Below are 19,750 nucleotides of genomic sequence, written 5' to 3'. Positions count from 1 at the left end.
CACATGCTGCTGAGCTCAGGTGAATGCAGGCTCCTATAAATCACAGTAGTTATATTGCTAACCAGTGTTTAGATGGTGGTTCAAAGCTGACATAGAATTTTTACCTCATTATTTTGATCCTTACCACAATCCCACGACACTAACAAATTAAGCTTTCATATTAGTTCTGTATAAAAGCATATATGCTCAGTGTTCTTTTTATAAATGAGTATGTACTTTAGGCCTCTGATGCTTGATTTGAACTACTAAGAGATCTCCTTTGTATTTTTTTGTTTGTTTTTGGTTCTAGTAGGACGCATATTTCCAATATAAATACTGGGTGGTTTTTGTTTCTGCATTTTCTGTATGCTTTTAGTTATCTTAACAGAAACTGAGCATTTGAAATTAATCAGACAGCTTTGCTTGATTATGCCAGAAGCAAGCACATTAAGAAATCATATTAATCTGATAAACTAGATACATATGTTACAAATATGATAGAGGCATAATTATTAGTTTCAGCAGTTTTTATTTTCGAGCTTGATATTTCTTTCAATCTGTTTAGAAGGATGGACTATGCTAATGGTGCACATTAATTATGTCAAATCCTTTTATAGTAAAGCCTCATTAATTATAAAAGGTAGGGAAATATAAAGAAATAAAATGTTCTCTGATGTTAAAAAATAAGTACTAAGTTTGTGTGTTTTGAATCTTCCTCCTTCTAAACATATAATCAGATTTTTAAAATGTATTGTCCACGTTCACCTGTGAATGAGGCCAACCAAGCTATCATTTGGAGTTTAAGAAAGGTAAAATAAAATTAGTTTATAGGAAAAAAAAACAAAAACAAAACCAGTGGCATTAGAGAATGCTAACTCCACCCAGGTTAATAACAATAATTAAATGTACAAATGGTCCAATTCCATACTGGTACTTTTGTCAAAGATATCAATCAATAAAAATCATTAAGGCACATATGAAGGGTGTAAATTGTTCCTTAGATCATTACCAGGCTGTATTGAATTCAAATGCGAACATAATTTAAGTCAGTTAAAAATACGTCAATAGTAGGTCAATAGATATTATCTAATGTTGTCTTGAGCAAGTGGATAAAACATGAACTTTTAATAAAAGTCTTAATAATGGGCATGCCACTTTTAATAAATACACAGTTATCACACAATCATTAATACTATTACGAGAACAGTTATTCTCTCTGCCTCTTTACCCAAAGTCCTATTTACCTTGACAAATACAGGTCTCAATAACCTACAGGAGGGCAGTTGTTATTTTCACACAGGGCAGGTGAGTCCTACGTTAGACGCTGTTGTAAAAAGCAAGCGGTGGGAGCAAGCGCCGTCGAGCGAAGGCCACCCTGGGCCTGGGAAGCTGTTAGCTTTGGGTTATTTTCAAACACTCCTCCAACCGCAGGTCGCCCCAGCTGGGCCCGTGGCCTGTAAGCGGGTTAGTCCGCACACCCTGCAGGCTCAGTTACCGCGTCTCCATGCAGATGCCTCTGCCAGGTGGAAGGTGGCTCTGGTCGCGGTGGCCGCAGCATCTGCAAATCCCAGGCTCTGAAACACGTCTTCGCTCTCCTGCCACGCCTTCTGCAACTTGCTCCTGAGCTCTTTCGGAGAGTCGGCGAGATCCAAGCTGTGGCCCGCGAGCACGTCCTCATAGGTCGGAGGGGCGTGCTTGAAGTCCAGGCCGCATCCCGCGGCCCCGGGGCTGCGCGAGGCGGACGGCCCGACGGACGGCCCCGCGGACGGCCCCGCGGACGGTCCCGCGGACGGCCCCGCCGACGGCCCCGCCGACGGCCCCACCGACGGCCCGCCCGCCCGCCGCTCGCGCGCCTCCGCCCCGGGGAGCTGCCCCCGTGGGGACCGCGCCGCGGGGCCGCTCCCCTGCAGCTCCCGGGGGCCACCGCAGGGGAAGCCTGCAAATCTCGTATTTTCTAGGGACGTCCATCCAAATTCCTCCTGACAGAACGAGAGGCTTTCTTGCTGAATATCGTGGTCGGCTTCTCCGTTTGTGTCAAGTCTCCCGCCAGCCTCCCACTCCCGGAGCCACCCGTGCGCCTCCCGCCCGAGGTCACCCGCGGGCCGCCCGGACGCCCGGCCCGCGCACTGCGCCTCCGCCTCCAGGTGGACGCAGGCGGCCCTGTCCTCCCCGCGCCTGACTTGCCCCTGCGCTCCCGCGGAGGCTCCTCCGAAGGCCACGCTGATGGGGATGGTGATGCTGGGCGCCGAGGCCCTGGCGCGGGTCTCTATCTTAATCTGGCGCCGGAGCGAGGCGGGAGAGGGGATGATCTCGGACCTGCGCTCTGCCCTGGCGGCCGGGGCTGCTGCCGGACACGGGGCGGCCCCTGCCGCTAACCTGGCGGTGGCGTCTCGGAGCTTGGCCAGCTGCTCCGAGTGACCCCCGGGGGCCGGGGCCGGGGCTGGGGCCGGGGCTGGGGGCGCGGCGCTGGCTGCACCTGGCGCGGGGGGCTCGGCCGAGCCGTGCGCCTTAGGGCCCCGGGGCAGCTGGTCCCCGGGGGGGCTGCGCGGGCGCCGGGCGCTGGACTCGATGGTTATGAAAGCTGGGGACCTAGGGCGAGTCTTCAGGGAGCCCGCGGGGCCCCGGCCGTGGTCTGCTGGGCCGTCGGGATGCGCGGGCACGTGGGGCTGAGCTGCAGGCACGTGGGACTCAGCTGCGGGCACGTGGGGCTGAGCTGCGGGCACGTGGGACTCAGCTGCGGGCACGTGGAGCTGAGCTGCGGGCACGTGGAGCTGAGCTGCGGGCACGTGGGGCTGAGCTGCGGGCACGTGGGACTCAGCTGCGGGCACGTGGAGCTGAGCTGCGGGCACGTGGGACTCAGCTGCGGGCACGTGGGACTCAGCTGCGGGCACGTGGAGCTGAGCTGCGGGCACGTGGGACTCAGCTGCGGGCACGTGGGACTCAGCTGCGGGCACGTGGGACTCAACTGCGGGCACGTGGAGCTGAGCTGCGGGCACGTGGGACTCAACTGCAGGCACGTGGGACTCAACTGCAGGCACGTGGGACTCAGCTGCGGGCACGTGGGGCTGAGCTGCAGCCGCGTCTCTCCACGACGACGTACCCCGAAGGCCCGGGGGTTGGCTCCCCTGCTCCTCTGCCCTGGAGGACACCATGGCCCCCTGGATGGTGCTCTCACAGGACACGAGCATACCCTCCACTTGAGTTTTAATATGCCTTACTTCTTCCCTGATTTTTTCTAGATTGTTCTCCGCAGCAATGCAAACGCCACACCGCCTCTTTTCTTCACTTAGGAGCCACCCTGGCATGACCTTTAACAGCGTCTGAAAGGCTTCAAGGCCACCTTTACCAGGCTCCGCCTCCAACTGTTGTACCCGAGACAAAATCTGTCGCAGTTCTTCACGTTTTCTCAAGGATTCCAGTACATTGATAGCACGTTTTCCATCATCCTGCTGGGATTCTTTCGCGGAGGAAAATAAAGACTTGTTGGCTGTGATCTCTTGCTTTGAATCTTTACTAAGAGAAAAGACTTGTTTTTGTTGTATGCTCTTGACCTCAAGACATTTTTCTTCTTGCAGATTATTAGAGGGCTGAGGCGCTGTTTTACGTTCCACTTGACTTTCAGAAGTCTGTGTTTGCTGAAAATTCCACGTTTGTGAATCAAGATGTACATCAGTGACCTTTTGCTTGACTACCTTCTGTGCTGATTTATTCAAATGTCCTTGTTTTCTTTCAACCCTTGGTCTCTCTTCCTCTGGACCCATCGCTGCTGGTTCCTGGTCTGTTCTTTCACTTCCTGGAGGCTTCCCACTCGTAGATTCTCTAAATTCTCTTTGCTTCTCAGGAACGATTCGCAGTTTACTTTCATGGCTTTTCCCTGGGGGGTCTGTAGGCAATGTTATTGTCACTCTTCTCTCCTTCTTGGGCAGTTGATAATATTTTCCAGCTGCCGATTGCTTATGACTGTATTCGGTGCTCGCTTCAGTTTTCTCGGTTTTCTGGTATTGTTCCTTGCTACCGGCTTGATCGTCACAGTCGGGTTGCTTTTTACAGCTTTCATCCGTGCGGTCCGTTTCATTGCATTTGTGATCTGCAGTTGGAAGCTTGATCGTTTTGACTTTGAAACTTGGAGACACTGGTTTTCTTGGGGGCAAGGGCAGCTGCTCCTCCAGACACTCGTGTTGTGTTTGCTGGGTACTGTCCCGGGAGCTCCGTAGGACTTCCGCTTTCATCACAGCCTTGTCTTCTGAGGCTGCTGAAACATGTTGGAGCCCCTTGGCGGGGGCTGTCACTGGTGCTGTGGTAGAAAGCTGGACATCAGTACACACTCCTGGCACTTGAGAATGACTTTGAGGGTTTGGGTTTGGTTGAACCAAAGTGACCCCTGACTCCTTTCCAGGTAGGGGAGCCTCCTCCTCTGTTTTCTGCAGCACTGACCTGTTTTGATTTGCGCTTTCTGTGTTGACTGTGTGGTAGCAAGAACTCTCATGTTTCTGTCTTTCGAGCTCTTCTCTTTGTTGTCTGTACTTTTCCTCAGCAATCATTAAAGGGGTCTTAAATTTTCTCATATAAGGTTTTGGACTTTGTGGTCCTGAACCTGCTGAGAATGAATGAGATTTTAGAAGAGGCGCCACTGTTTTTTCCCTGGGTAGTGAAGTTTCTGGAACTGTCTGTGAGAGAGACCTCATAGAGTCCATAGATAATTGTTTTCTTTCATCAAGACTTCTTCTAGATGTGCTCTGTTTCACCTCAGTGTGTTCACTGCTAGTCACCATTACTACTCTTTTCTGATCCGTTGAGGGAGTAATTTTACATTCCACATCTGGCAGGAAATTTTCCAGTTCAACTGGGGAACTGTGATTCTTTTTGTCTTCTCTCTGTTTGGGAAATTTGGGTTTGGGGAGTGTGGGAGGTGGCAAAAGTACTCCTGATTTTCCTTTCAGGACTTTAGCCTGAGAATGAGTTTGCTGCAAACTGAAGGCTTCTTCCTGGGAATGTTGTATGAAGGTCCCAGTGTGCTTTTCTTGAACAGAGGAGGAAAGGAGATGTGCTGGTTTACGAGATGGAGTTGGAGGGGGAAGAGGTGTTGGAAACACTGATAGACAATCTCTTTCAGACTTCTCATCTTCTGGTGGTGGAGGAAGAGGGAGGCCTGGGAAACTTTCAAATTCAGCCTTTATCATCTCTGGGGACAGCGATGAAGGAAAAACATTTTTTTCAGGCAGCATCATTAAAGGAGGTGGAGGAGGAAGAGGAAATTCAATTTCGGATGATGCATTAGAAGGTGGAGGAGGAGGTGGAGACGGAGGTGGAAGAGAGCACTCACTTTCCTCTACATTATTTTCAGGGTTACAGTTGGTTGAGTTCAAGGACCTTTCCATGGCCATTTTTAAGTCTGCGGAAGTATTTGTCTTCATGAGAAAGTCCTGGCTCCTCAGATGAACGTCAGCCTGCTTTTTGTCAGTTGCTTTAAATTTACTGTGGCTTTTGGGGGAGATTTTCACTTCTGTTGTATTTGCTGTGTCTTGCTCCATAGGCAGAGTCGGTTGAGGGTTCATGTTCTTTTTCTTCATATCTTTATGAGAACATTGTATTTCTTGCTTTAACAAGGTTTGCTTCTGGAAGTCCTCTGAAACTTCATAAGTCTTCCCAACTGTCTTCTTGACTGGCCCCTGTGTTGGAATGGGTCTAGGGCTTTGTGTATCTGTTGGTATTTTCAGGTTTGGGGTACTTTTAGGACTCTTTACAGAGAAAGACTCAGTCTTCTGGTGGTCATTCCTCGCTTTGCAAGTTTGAGTCTGTTGCCTTCCCACTCTTCTGTCGATAGATTGAGTAGAGTGAAAGACAGCATCCTTCTGTTCTCTCACAGTCTCTGATTCCTCAGTTTTTAGATATTCCTTAGCTGACACAGTTGAGGTCAACTGTCTGCTCATATGCTCATCACTACGATGCTGCTCTGTTGTGGTATCAATCCGGACACCCATTTTGTCCCCCGATTCCAACACATTTTTAATAGCGTTGTGGTGTGAATTAGATAGTCTTCTAAGGCTTTTCTCAAGAGCATCATTGTTTTGTTCACGATCTATGACAATCTTTACAGTGCCTTTGGGGGCCTTTGGAAGAGTGACTTCAGTTCTTTCTTCTATTAAATTCCCGTGACAGGATTTGCCTGTGGTTTGATCTGCTCCCCCTTGCCACCTGGCCACTGGCTCAAATGGTCCTGGTCTTGGCTGAAGAACACTTTTTGTGTCCCTCTGGACAGCCAGCTGATGAATCATTTTCTGCTCTTCTGAAGATCCTCCCATCACACTTTTCACATCTTCTTTCATTACACCTTTTTTCTCCACCTCTTTGAAAGCTCTCTGGGCTTCTTTCAGATTCCTTAATGATATTTCAAGGTCATCTCGGATAAGCTCCTTTTTCAGAATTTCCGTTCTTGTGCTTGCAGTCTTTTCAAGGCACTCAATAGCTTTCTCGATGTCACCAGGGATGGCATTGGGCTGTTTAGATTCTCTCCACTGGTGGCTTGATTCCCTAAGTGACTTGAGTGTGGTCAGCATGTCACCTTTTATAGTTTCTTCTGTTTTAGCCACTGTTTTCTGATTTATGGCCTGGCTGAGGGAATTTAGGGTTGATTGCAAATCACCTTTGATAATTTCTTCTTTGGGTGTCTTGCAAAATGTAGTTTGAGGCTCTGTCATAAAAACCTTAACTGTGTTCTGCACATCTCCTGGGATGATGTCAGCCTCGTTAACAGTACGTCCCACCTGAGACTGCCTTTTCTTTAGTAAGAGTTTTGTGCCCTCCACATCGCCACCAATTATTTCTTCCTCTCCTTCTTGTTTCCTAGCTGTCAGTGTTTCATTTGACCCTTCCTGGAGTTGTTTAAGATAATCCAAAGCTCCAGTCTCTATGCATGTTGTGAAAAACTGAACATTTCCCCTCTCAGAAGCATCGATTTTCACCCTTTCGGATATCTTATTGTTCGATATGGAAGACAGCAAATTGTGAATGGTACGTTTTACGTCACCCCCTATTACTTCTTCACGCTTAATTGTGTCACCAGTGTTTTCATGAAGAAGACAATAGATAGTCATATTAACATCTCCTCTTTCATCTTCCTGAATTAAGATGCCTTTCTTTACAGACCTGTCCTCAGAGAACAGGTTTTTTATTGCTTGTTGGACATCACCACTCACTATTTCTTCTTTTTCAGCATGAAATTCTGTTGATCGGTTTAATAATTGAGTTTTGGTCAAATTCACGTTGCCCTTCTCTTCTTCACTAACCCAAATCTCCCTTCTTGTGCAGTCTCTTTTTGAAAGTAGATTCATTATTATATTTCTGAGATCAACCCTGATAATTTCTTCTTTCTGTATCTCAGGAGATGCTTGATTCATTAACTTGTATTTTGCCATTCGAACATCCCCAACTTCACCAGCTTCAATGATGATTCCAGGAGCCTCAATGACTTTTTGAGAGTAGAGTTCTTCTAATGTTTCCTTAATGCTCTTGCCAATAATTTCTACCTTCTCTACTCTACTTTCATTGAATTCATGAAGGGGTGTGGTTTCAAAGAGCCATGTAGTTGTCTTGACATCAGAAGGAGGGATTTCCTCCTTGATGACTTTTGTGGTGCTTTCCTCGGCTTCCCTAATAGAATCCAAAGTTTGATTTTCAAAAAGCCATACCGCCTGCTTAACATCACCTTTCTGCATATCTTCCTGGGTAACTGTTTTGATATTTTCATATTCTGACCCTTCTCCTCTCAGCTCATCTATGGTGTGGGTTTCAAATAGCCAAGTGGATGTTTTAACGTTGCCCTTTTGTATTTCACTGACACTTACTGTTCTTACATAAGTATTCTTACCACTGTTTTCAGACTCAAAAAATTGTCTACCTGCCTTTACATCCCCACCTTGAATATAGTCCACAGTGGGCACAGCATCACGTGATTCTTCTGAAATCTGATCCAGTGGCTGGGTTTCAAATCTGTATCTGACAGAACTAACATCTCCCTTCTGAATGTCTTCTTGTGTGACAGATTTAATAACATATACAGTCTCTGACCGATTAATTGAGTCTAGTGGTTTTGTTTCAAAAAGCCACCTCGTTCCTCGTACATCTCCATGAATCACCTCTTCTTTTTTAACTGTTGTCACTTCATGATAATACCCTTCTCGATCTTGAATTGCATAGAGTGGCTGGGTTTCAAAGAGCATTCTGTAGCTTTTTACGTCACCCTTCATTACTTCTTCAGTAATTGTTTTCTTGGTGCTGATACAGTCAGATTCTTCTTTAATCTCATCTAAAGAAAAAGTCTCAAAAATAAAGCACCCCTTTCTTACATCCCCACCTTGTACGTCTGTCACTGTCTTAACTAATTTGTCACCTTCGTGGTTCTCTTTTATCATATCAATTGGTTGGTTTTCAAAAAGCCACCTACAATTTAAAACATTGCCTTTCTGAATATCTTCAGTCTTTAGGGCTTTGATCTTTTTCAAAACTTCCTCTGAACTGGAACTTATGGAATCTAAAGGTTGGTTTTCAAATTTATGCCTCATGCTGGAGACATCTCCAGCTTGGATATCCATTTCCACGGCCTTGATTTCTTTTCCTTCCTCTCCTTGTATGCTGTCCAAATTTTCTGTCTCAAAAAGAAAACATGCCGTACGAACATCCCCACCTTGGATCTCCTCCTGTTTTACAGTTTGCAATTTGGTGGTTGCTTCAGAGTCATCCTTTATGGTATCAAGTGGCTTAGTTTCAAAGAGCCAGGTACAGGCTTTGACATCTCCCTTGTGAATTTCTTCACTGCCAGTCGTTAATGAAACTTTTTCATAAAGAGACTCCATTGGTTGGGTTTCAAAAAGCCACCTGCAAGTTTTGACATCCCCTTTAACAATATCTGTCACTTGTTCTTTACTTTCTACTTCTTCCATATTACTAAAATATTTAATCGAATCAAGAGGTTGGGTTTCAAATAGCCATTTAGCAGATTTCACATTTCCGGTCTGTATTTCTTGAGCAGATATTCCTCTGATTATCTGGAATTTATGAATGCTTTCATCAAACTGGTCAATGGGCCTTGTTTCAAAAAGCCACCTACAACTTCTTACATCACCTCTTAGGATTTCTTCTTGCTGCACTGTCTTGACTTGATGATATTTTCCAAGGTGATCTTGAATGGCATAAAGTGGTGTTGTTTCAAAAAGTGATTTGTTTAACTCTACAGCCCCTCTTGTGACTCCTTCCACCTCTATTTTATGTGATGCATCGAACTTAATTAAATTGTTTGATTCAAAGATATGTGTGAAATTCTTTACATTTCCTCTGTCAACTTCTTCAAGTTTCACTGTTCGTATGTACTCTTTTTTATCTTCTCTAATGTCTTCCAGAGGTTGGGTTTCGAAAATCCATTTTTGGTGTCTAACATCTCCCTTTTCTTCCTCAGAGGCAGTGATTTTTTGAAGTTTTCCTACATCAGGACTATCTTTTAAAGCCTCTATCGGAAGTGTTTCAAATAGATGCTTAGTAGTTTGTACATCACCCCCTATTATCTCTTCAGATCTTAGAGGCTCTGCATCAGGAACATCTTTTAGAATGTCTAATGGCTGCGTTTCAAACATCCAACACTTTCTGGAGACATCTGTACCTATGATTGTTTCCTTTTCAATGATGACCTCTTCTGACTCTTCTTTGATTTTTTCCAAAGGTTGAGTTTCAAATAACCACTTTGCCCTACTCACCCCACCTTTGACATTTTCTTCCATGGATATTCCTCGGACAACTTTAATTTCTGTGATATCCTTGTTAATTGTGTCCAAGGGTTGTGTTTCAAACATCCAACGTGCTGTTCTTACATCTCCCTTTTCAACATCTTCTCTGTGAACAGTTTTAATTTCTAGCATTTGACCTAAGCCATCTCTAATAACATATAATGGTTGAGTTTCAAAACATTTTATACTTCTCTTAACATTTCCCTTAATTTCTTTGAGCTCAGACCTGAGTTGCAGTAGGTGAACTTCATCCACTGAATGAAGCTGTCCAAGCTGATCCAGATGTTGAGTTTCAAACATATATCTCACAGTCTTGACATCCCCACCAGTTATGTCCTTTGTGGCAGTTACCATTGATTCTTCTTGATGCATTTTATTCATTGAGTCTAATGGCTTTGTCTCAAACATCCACCGGGCAGTGCGGACATCTCCTCTGGCTAGCTCAGGAATTTTCTCAGCATTTTCTTCAGTGCCAGAAGAATGATCCCCCAGAGTATCTATGGGCTGAGTTTCAAACATCCACGTGGTATATTTCACATCACCACCAGCAATAATTTCTTGACCAGCAATGCCCTTATTGATGTTATCTTCATCTGGAGAGCCATTGTTGATGGAATCTAAAGGCTGATTCTCAAAGATCCATCTCATGGACTGCACCTCCCCCTTCAGAATTTCATCCCACTCCAAGTGTTCTCTTTCTGAGTTCAGAGTTTTTTGAGAACTGTCATTTGTATTTTCAAAAACATACCGGGCTTGTTGCACATCTGCTGAAACTGAGCTCCCTGAGTTCACTTGGCTAGAGACAATTTCAGAAACCTCACTGATATAATCTTTTTCTAAGTTTTTTCTTAACTCAGGATGCATGTGTTTATATAAACGGTTTAATTCATACAGATTTCTTTGCTTAGAATATAATTCTTTCGGTACTAGTGGTATTCTAGGAGGGTTGGGGAATTCAGGGGACTGGGAAAATGCTGTCACATCTACTGGAGTTTGAAATATATCAGGTGGGGGAGGAGGAAATTCTTCTGTCTTTCCCATAGGAGTCGCATTAACTTGTACCAGAGTTGAGGAAGAGGCACTGTGGTCACTATGTTTTGTGCTTGATGTTTCCTTCCTCTGGCTGGTCGATGTGCAGGAAGTGGAAGAGGTACTCACAACTGATGATGGTTTTAAAGTCTCTTCATATTCACTTATGATCTTTAAGGGAAAGAAAGTCAAAGCTTATAAAAACGGGTATAGTGGTGAAGACTTCCTAGGTGCTGCCCCTCACCTGTCCACCTGCTATGACATCTCCTTTGGAAATAACAGGTAATAGACTCCTTTGAGAGACCTATCTGGGAGCAATATTTAGTGTTTGTTACTATCTTTCTTATAATTCATTGCACTTTCAGAGTTATATTCCCCATTCAATACATCAACAGCTCAGTACTTTAACATTTTCACATAATCTTGATTGTTCTTCCTCCTTTACTTAATATGCTATGCTGAGTAATCTAGAGGGAAGCAATAAAAGTCTTAAAGTACTTTTGAGGGTTGTTTTGTTTTCCTTGGAATTTTAAGCAGAGTATCTGACATTTAAAATTGACTTTATTATTTTATCTAATGCTAGCTATTAAACTTTAGAGCACATATAATTTTTTCATTTTTTTCTTATGAGAAAAGTTCTAACTCCACTGCTTTTCTCATGTAGAATAATATCCTCCTTATGGAACAGAAAAGTACTGGCTCAGGATTTAGTTGGAAAACCACATCAAACATTCAATAATTTGAAAATGCTACGCATTTATATCTGGCTTTTCACTTAAAATGTTTCTATGTAGAGAAATTGTCTTACTTTAATCTGCTTGGCTGGGGTCATCTCTTTGTCAGAATAAAGGACCTTTTCCTGGGCAGACTTTTCAAACTGCTCTTTTAAAAACTTAGCTGAAACCTTCGGGATTTCTTCATCCTCAGCTGTATCAATGACTGCAAACAGAAAAGAATACCAGGGATGTTATGTAACGAATAACCATGATGCTTGAGAAGGAAACTAATGCTATGGGAAACTTCTCACAATATATGTTAAATAAAAAGGTTCAAGGTACAAATGTATATATATGACACTCTTTCGTTATGTAAGTTAGTATATGTCAAGAAATATTGGAAGAACCATGGGGGGTCATAGTGATGGGATTGTTGTTTAATTGTATATATTTCCCAAGTTTTCCACAAGCATGTTTTATTTTCATGCTTAGGAAAAATAAAAGTTATAAAACAAGAAAGGAACAGCAGAAGAACAGAAAAGGAAGACCTACTTCCTTTAGGAAAACCAAAAGAAAACCAAAATACAGATAGGGTCAAGTAATGATAGGGTCGCAATTGGCTTAAATCTTCTCTTTTAGCTCTTCAAGGCAACAAAGCTTCTCATTCCCCTTTTATAGTCAAGACAACCTGTATGGGTCTTATGCAAACTCTCACAGATTTGTCTGTAGTTTAATCTCATATCTTTAGGTTGAAAACTGTGTATAGAAATGTTTAAATCTGTTATTAAAAGAAATACAATCTAGGAAACATTTCTGTTCTCAGAGAGCTTGTTAAACATTAAGTTTTATTCTAGGTCCCTACGGCAAAAAGCAATTCAGAGGTGGCTGGTGTATCACCTTCTAGGCTTTTAGGATGAATTCATAAGGCTGATGGGCAGTGAACTATTTTAGAAGCTTATTGCATCCATTACCACACACAGAACGTAATTATATATAGAAATACTACTCTGTTCCCTTTGGGACCATGAGTCACAGTTACTAAATTTACTTAGTGGGAGGGATTGTGCTTTGGAAGGCTTCCATTCAAACACAGATATATCAGCAAGAAAAAGGTATATTGGGGTCAAATAATAACAGATTCTCACCTGTTTCTTGAACATACTGATGGAACTGAGAAGCTTGGCTTCTTTCCTCAGTGTGTTTTTCAAGATGAGAGGCCTATGTTTTAAACAAACAGTTGTCTTTAAGAAGTCAGTTATTTTAGTATTATACATATATTTTTCATTTCACAATGATTTTCATTCAGGACTCCAACAAACACTAAGAGATGCTAATTGAACTTCTATCCCTTATTTTAATGCATGGGCTCACGCTATAACAGAATATATATGAATTAACATCTAAAATGCACTCATATTTTTATGGTGCTCATCTTATTTTTCAAAGAACATCAGTTCCAAAGTGAGGAAATAGACACTGATATGTATTGATAGTAAACACATAAAGGACATTTAAAGCATTTGCTTACAATGAGGTCAGAATTTCCACACAGCTCTGTAAACTGTTTGGAAAGTATTGTCTTTTTAAGTAGTTACCATTTCTGTTCCAAGAACATCACTTTTGTGTGCTTTGGAAGCTTCTTGTTCAATTCTTTCCATTTCCTGGCTGCTTCTGGAAATGTCGACCTGACTGCTGTGGATTACCTCCTGAAAATAAATGAATGAAGAAATATACAATGTTTTAAGAAAAGTCTGAAAATTTTAACTGTTTTATTAATGCAATCTTAGTGACAGAGACTTCTGAAAAAAGTTAAAGTTTCTCAGTGTATTAGTTTTCTTGGCCGCTATAACAAATTATCACAAACTTAGTGGCTTGTAACTGCACAAACTTAATAGTTTACAGTTCTGTAGGTCAGAAACCCTGACTGAGGGTGTTGACAGGTATTAGAAGGTATGTAATCTTTCTGCAGCCTCTAGGGGAGAATCTATTCCCTTGCCTTTTGCAATTCTAGAGACTGCCCATTTTCCTTGGCTCATGGCCGCACTCTTCTATCAAGCTGAAGTTTTCTCACACTGCCATCTCTGATTCTCTCTTCCAATTCCCTGCTCCATTTATAAGGAAGCTTGTGATTACATCAGACCAATCTGGATAATCCAGGATTCCCTGTCAGAAGGTCAGCTGATTAGTAGCTACAATACTATTTGCAATCTTAATTCTCCTTCGCCATGTAACTTACATACTCACAGATTCTGGGAATTAGGACATAGATATCTTCAGGAGCTATTATTCAATCTATTACCCTTAGTAAGCTACAATATGAGAAAGATGAACATCAAAAGGAAAATGTAAGTCTTGATGAAAAAGAAATATATTTTGTTGTTTATAAGCCAACTTTTCATGTTATAGAAAGACATTCCAGTCTTCAAGTTGGCCACCTAGTTTGATAACACATCCAGAGTTCAAATGAAGACTATAGGGGAGCCTGGATGGCTCAGTTGGTTAAGCATCTGCCTTCAGTTCAGGTCATGATCCCAGGGTCCTGGGATCAAGCTTCACAACTGGCTCATCATTCTGTGGGAAGCCTGCTTCTCCCTCTGCCTCCTTCTCCTTCTGCCTGCCACTCCCTCTGCCGGTGCGCGCTCTCTCTCTCTCTCTCTCTCTCCCCCTCTCTCAAATAAAATAAATAAAATCTTTAAAACAAAATTAAACCAAAACAAAACAAATGAAGACTATAACCATTAAGTGTAACCAATATAAGACCATATTATGTTAGTGTGTATCTCTCTCTCTCCACACATGGGGCTACTTTTGATTTTGGTTAATTGATTTAGGTGACCCTGGCTGAACTGAATGCTTTGAAGACCCTGTTTATTTTGGTGATCCAGTCCTGCTCTTCCTATAGGATGTGATCTGATACAAATATATGATTGATTGGTTGGTTGGTTGATATGATGAGTCAGTTGGCATATTACTAAAAATCTTAACATCAAAAACTGAGGATGTGAAGAGATTACTCTTTAAGAACACATGAATTTGAAGTCGTTTGAAGTTGGGAGTTCACTTTTATCTTGATATCTACTTGACCATCAAACACTATTTTTGAGATCTGATTTTTAAAAAATTTGTCTTTGTAGAGAATAGTCAGGTGAACAAAGATCCATTATTATTCATCAAATAGGAGCACTGTTTCTGTTTTACAGAAAGTTAAATAGTTTGACTATTTAAGAGTTTGACTATTTGAAAGTTTAAAATTAATTGAGACCTTGACTTGTTTTTTTGTTTTTGTTTTTTTTGCTAGTGGACTTGTAGTGTGTGGCTTTTTCCTCCTAAGGTTATTTGGTATACAGGGTAAAACTTCTGATTAACCAAGAGGCAGTAGACATCTACTTAGAGATAGATATACAGTATGGTCTGATCTTATACTTTTCTAGGAAGGAGAATTAAGAAGAAAAGTTGACATCTTCCTAAAAGTTCTACAGAGAATTGAAGGCAAAATGTATGTTTATACTTTAGAATGTAGATTATATTTTATTGGATGTATTAGTTACCCAGATATCCTTTTACAATGTATACACATATCAAATCATCATGATATATATTTTAAATATTTTATAATGTTAACTATACCTTAACCAAGCTGAAAAAAATGTAGATTGTATCTCATTAAACTGAAGACCAGTATAATCTTTTTCTCTGAAGCAGAATGGTTTTCTAGACTGAGTTAATAATCCAGATATATAAAATAATACTTAATAAGATGCTTGACACACGATTTGTGCTAAGAAAAAGTTTACTTAATGAGTGGATGACTAAAATAGCAAACTTCCATTAAAAATGATTTTCATTTGATCTTCTATTTGCCAGGGAAGGTCCTAGAAATGGGATGGAACAATGAGCGAGCCAGCCATGGACTTTACTTTCTCAAGAGGGAGTATAGAAAATAAATAATCCATATCCTTTCCTTTAAGTTCAAATAATCAAAATCTGATTTAATAGGAAGCGTTACATAATCAAGTTTTATTTGAGGATATCAGTAACATTAGGCTGTAGGGAACAATAACAATCACTGAAGACTACAAATAGAGAAAAAGCATGAGCACAAATAACAACTCTTTCCGTGACAACTGTTTACAACTGTGACAGTTTTTCCATCTATAAAGATATGATGGAAATATTTTCTGATATGATACTTTCTTATGATACTGATTAAACAAACAATGAAAGAGCTAAGGACAGTGTGAACCTATCCCACTTTACCAAGATCCTTATTGAAGGGTACCACGATCATTACCATGGAATCATACCTCTACTTAGAATTCCATGTGACAAGCTATGGTGCAGACACATGCTTATTTGGCTCAGTTGGTGTTTTTAAATTTGGAACTAATTAATACCTACAAAAATCAAAATTCCTCCCTGCTTTTGTAAACTTGGAAGATTTGACCACACTGGGTTCATATTCCAACATGTGAGTTGCTTGCCGGAACAAAGTAGTGACCAAACTTTTTAGTTGGGACACATACTTTTCAGTCGGTCACTGTTCCCATCATTCACAAATAAGTAACAAATAAGTGGACATGTTTTAAAAAACCTGCCTATAGAAATTTTGGTTTCTTATACATGCTGCTAACCATCAGGCTGAAAGAACAGAGTTAGTGATTTGAATCTGTATGTTGAGAAAGACAAATGCAAACATTGGGAGTAACAAACATTAAGTAAATGTATTTTTGACATATTTTGAAAGTTATCATTTTCTGGGCACACTATACTGAATATGTATCTACTTGAGTAAAAACAATCCATGCCTGTCGGATCTAAATATATTTTCTTGTAGGAGATGACACAGCATAAACAGTACGAGGGTACATAAATTTCGTTTAGAGTTGTAAGTTTCTACTTATGTGCTACTACTAAATAGAACTGTAATTGCTACATTATTTTGGTATGTAAGTGTCAATGCATCAATTTTACTGCCCCCAGGTTGCTGTAATTTATATAAAATCTGTCTTAAAATATGCCAAGATTTTATTTCTGTCATTATTGTGTTTCATATTTTGCAACTAGTTTTGTTTGGATTTTAAATCAGACTTTCATTCTTCTCAATTATTGGTGTCTACAAAGTACAGGGATAGGTAAAAGGATGGATCAGGATAATGCTTAGGAGAAATCAAATTATACGAATAAAATGTAATAAAGAATTCTGGCAAGAACACCATCCATAAATTCACTCAAAACAATTAATAAAATTGGTTCTTGAATATTAAATTCATATATAGTTCTGGCTGCAAGAGTCAAAATGCAGTTTCGTTCACAAGTTGCATCAACCAGGAGTCAGAAACAGGGACTTTGTACTAACTTTCTCCTCTATTAGGTATGTCATAATCTTGGGTAAGTCATTAAATCACACTTAAACTTTTTTTTTTATCTCATTCATCCATTTATAAAAGGAAAAACAGATGATATGTGTGCTCTAATATTGGAATCTAAAGGAAAGAATGTGGCACGATTAAAAGTAATACGATGTTTGTATAGCTCTCACCAATCTGATGTCAGTGCATAAATTAGGCAATCTATCCTTGATATATACTTCTAAGGAGATTTCTCCAGCACAGGAAAGACTTCACATTCTACTTACCCAATTTGCCATTGTTATTATCATTATAGGAGAAGGCATTGTATATTTCTACCGATAAAAATTCAAACTTATTCTAGCACAATGAGTAATGAAAGAATAGGACCAACTTTTTTATGGTGACCCACTATTAGTGTGACTCTTAGAAGTATACCCAATAGGAAAAAAATGTCATAAAATAGTAGAATAGTACATGATAACTGTTTCACTAGAGTGGAAAAACAGTTCATGCTCAATGCCAATAATTCAGCTGTTTTACCTATCACTAATCTCATTTTTAATAAAACTAGAAATAGTTATGATGCTATTTGCTTCTTTGTCAAACAGACATAAATAATACCAAAAATGTGCTATTTATGTTAGCAAAACTGTCAGCAGATTCAAAGTTTGAAAAAATAAGTTCTTTCTTTTAAGTGATGAACAATGATTTCTGGTTAATATATTGTGTTTCTCTAGATTTGGTTATATTCAAATTCAAACATGTTTGTTTTGCCATTGGTTTTCCTTATTTTTTAAACATTTAAAAAAATAATTTACAGTATAAAGTTTGATTTTCCTAGGGTTTAAACTTCAGGTTAAGGTTTTTTACATCACTATGGACTTTTTAAGTCATGGCTCAAAAGTTATTTTCTGATTGAAACCTTTCCTAACTTTTCTATAGAAAGTTACCTTTCCCTGCTTTTTGTTGTTGTTGTTGTATCACCATCCTGTCAGAACACATCTTTATTTAAACCTCTTTAACTGAACTCATGCATCCTCAAATCTCAGTGTTTAGCATCCTGGCAGATAGTTGATGACTCCTCCCCGCCACCCCACCCCCAGCCTTAAATATCAAGGAGTAAGTGCATGGGCAAATTTTTTCCAAGAGGGTGAAAATTTTGTGATTTTAAATCTAGTTTAAAAATTGAAATTCTAAAATGTTTCCACATAATCCTATGGTTTTGTTTTTTAGTCTTTTAGCTAACAATCTTTGATACTAAACATTTCATAATTGGTCAGTGGAATTATTGAAGATAATGTGTATAACAATAATGTGTTGATCACTTTACAAAGTGTTCTCTGAAAGAGGCCTCTTGACAACATTGCAAGGGGGCAGAACATCTATGGATGAATATGGGCAGTGCTGTGATGCTAGGAGTAATTGGCATCATCACAGGGAGGAGAAGGCTGAGCCAAGAAACCAAAAAATGCACAAAGACAACAAATATATACAAAGGGAAAAAAAAACCTTTCAAAATAAAAAAATATATTTCCAATAGCCTTTCTATAAAAAGATCTTCATGGTGCTGGGGCACCTGAGTGTCTCAGTTGATTAAGTGTCTGACTTTAGCTCAAGTCATAATCCCAGGGTCCTGGGATGGAGCCCCAAGGCTGGTTCCCTACTCAATGGGAAATCCGCTTCTTCCTCTTCCCCTGCCCCTCCCCTCTGCTCATGCTCTTTCTCTATCTCAAGCAAATAAATAAAACCTTAAAAAAAAAAAAAGATCTTCATGGTGCTAAACAGACTAGTTTGTATTTTTTTAAGTGAATTAGTATTCATTGAGTTGAAATTGAAGTGTTGTCAAGCATCATCTAGAAACAGCAGAATGCATTGAGCAGAATTACTATGACATGAAGAAATTAAATTGATATATTTATGATGACAATGAAAGACAATACTTTATCCTAACTTTTAGTTTACACAAATAGGGAAAGATATCAAGGGAGAAAGGAATCAAGGCAATAACTCACTATACTCGGAAATGAAGCCTCCAATTTTATTCAGCTCAATAGTAAAGCTATGAGCACGTACTAGTTGGATTGTCGGATCCAAAGAGACTGATGATGCAAAACATTGAACAACATTTTAAAAGGCAAGGTAGTGACATTTTCCTTTGAAATCATTGCATCCCTAAACATGAGTGATCTTATATAGATTCACCTATGCATTTATTCAACCAACAGCTCCTGAATACCAACCATCTCCATCACATTGTGTTAGGCATGTCCCTGTTGTTTTAACAAAAGTTTCTATAATTATATCTCAGTCCACTTAAATGCCTATCAATCATCTATCTATCCATCTGTCTATCTCTGTATCTGTGCAATATATAAAATTATATACATATATATTTAATGGAAGAAAAAAGTTCAGCTTGAAATTCTCTTAAGGCAAGATTTGTAATAAATACAGGTACATGAATTTTATGTAGCTTCACTACATAAATATCTGGGAGAAATATTATCATTCAATTAATTTAAACTTTTTTTCACTGAAAATAATTATGCTTTGGTCACATTTAGCTACAAAGAACAAAACTTATCTTTTCTAATAAAAAATATTTAATTTAAACATGGAAATATTTTTTGCTTCAAAAAGGTTTTTGAATAAGAAACATCAGCTTTAGCGGCTAGAACTCTGACTGTCCTCTTCTTTCCCCAAAATTTTATTTATAGAGCCATAACCCTGCGTCCAGAAATGCTGAAGATTCATAAAAAGAACATATAAAAGATGCACTCTCAACTGCACCATCAAACATATTAGTTATATAAATAACAATATTTATTTGACAAACTAAAAAAGCAGGACACATAGAAACATTCAATTTGCAGTAAAGGATGCCCTCTAGAAGTTTTAT

General features: G+C 40.2%; 1 protein-coding gene across 2 annotated transcripts in view; it reads right to left on the bottom strand.

The window, feature by feature from the left end:
- Positions 1 to 19,750, bottom strand: part of XIRP2 (xin actin binding repeat containing 2) — a 353,649-nt gene that overhangs the window by 8,872 nt on the left and 325,027 nt on the right. For both annotated transcript variants that reach the window (XM_072751844.1, XM_072751843.1), the window contains 4 exons: positions 13,096 to 13,206; positions 12,646 to 12,718; positions 11,593 to 11,723; positions 1,475 to 10,955 (listed from right to left, as the gene is read on the bottom strand). In XM_072751844.1, the coding sequence (XP_072607945.1) occupies positions 1,475 to 10,955; positions 11,593 to 11,723; positions 12,646 to 12,718; positions 13,096 to 13,206 (9,796 nt within the window). The remainder of the gene's footprint in view (positions 1 to 1,474; positions 10,956 to 11,592; positions 11,724 to 12,645; positions 12,719 to 13,095; positions 13,207 to 19,750) is intronic.

Source organism: Vulpes vulpes, chromosome 3 (genome assembly GCF_048418805.1).
Source record: "Vulpes vulpes isolate BD-2025 chromosome 3, VulVul3, whole genome shotgun sequence".
Taxonomy (NCBI): Eukaryota; Metazoa; Chordata; class Mammalia; order Carnivora; family Canidae; genus Vulpes; species Vulpes vulpes.
Note: the sequence above shows the minus strand (reverse complement) of the source record. Positions and strands in the feature narration are given on the sequence as shown.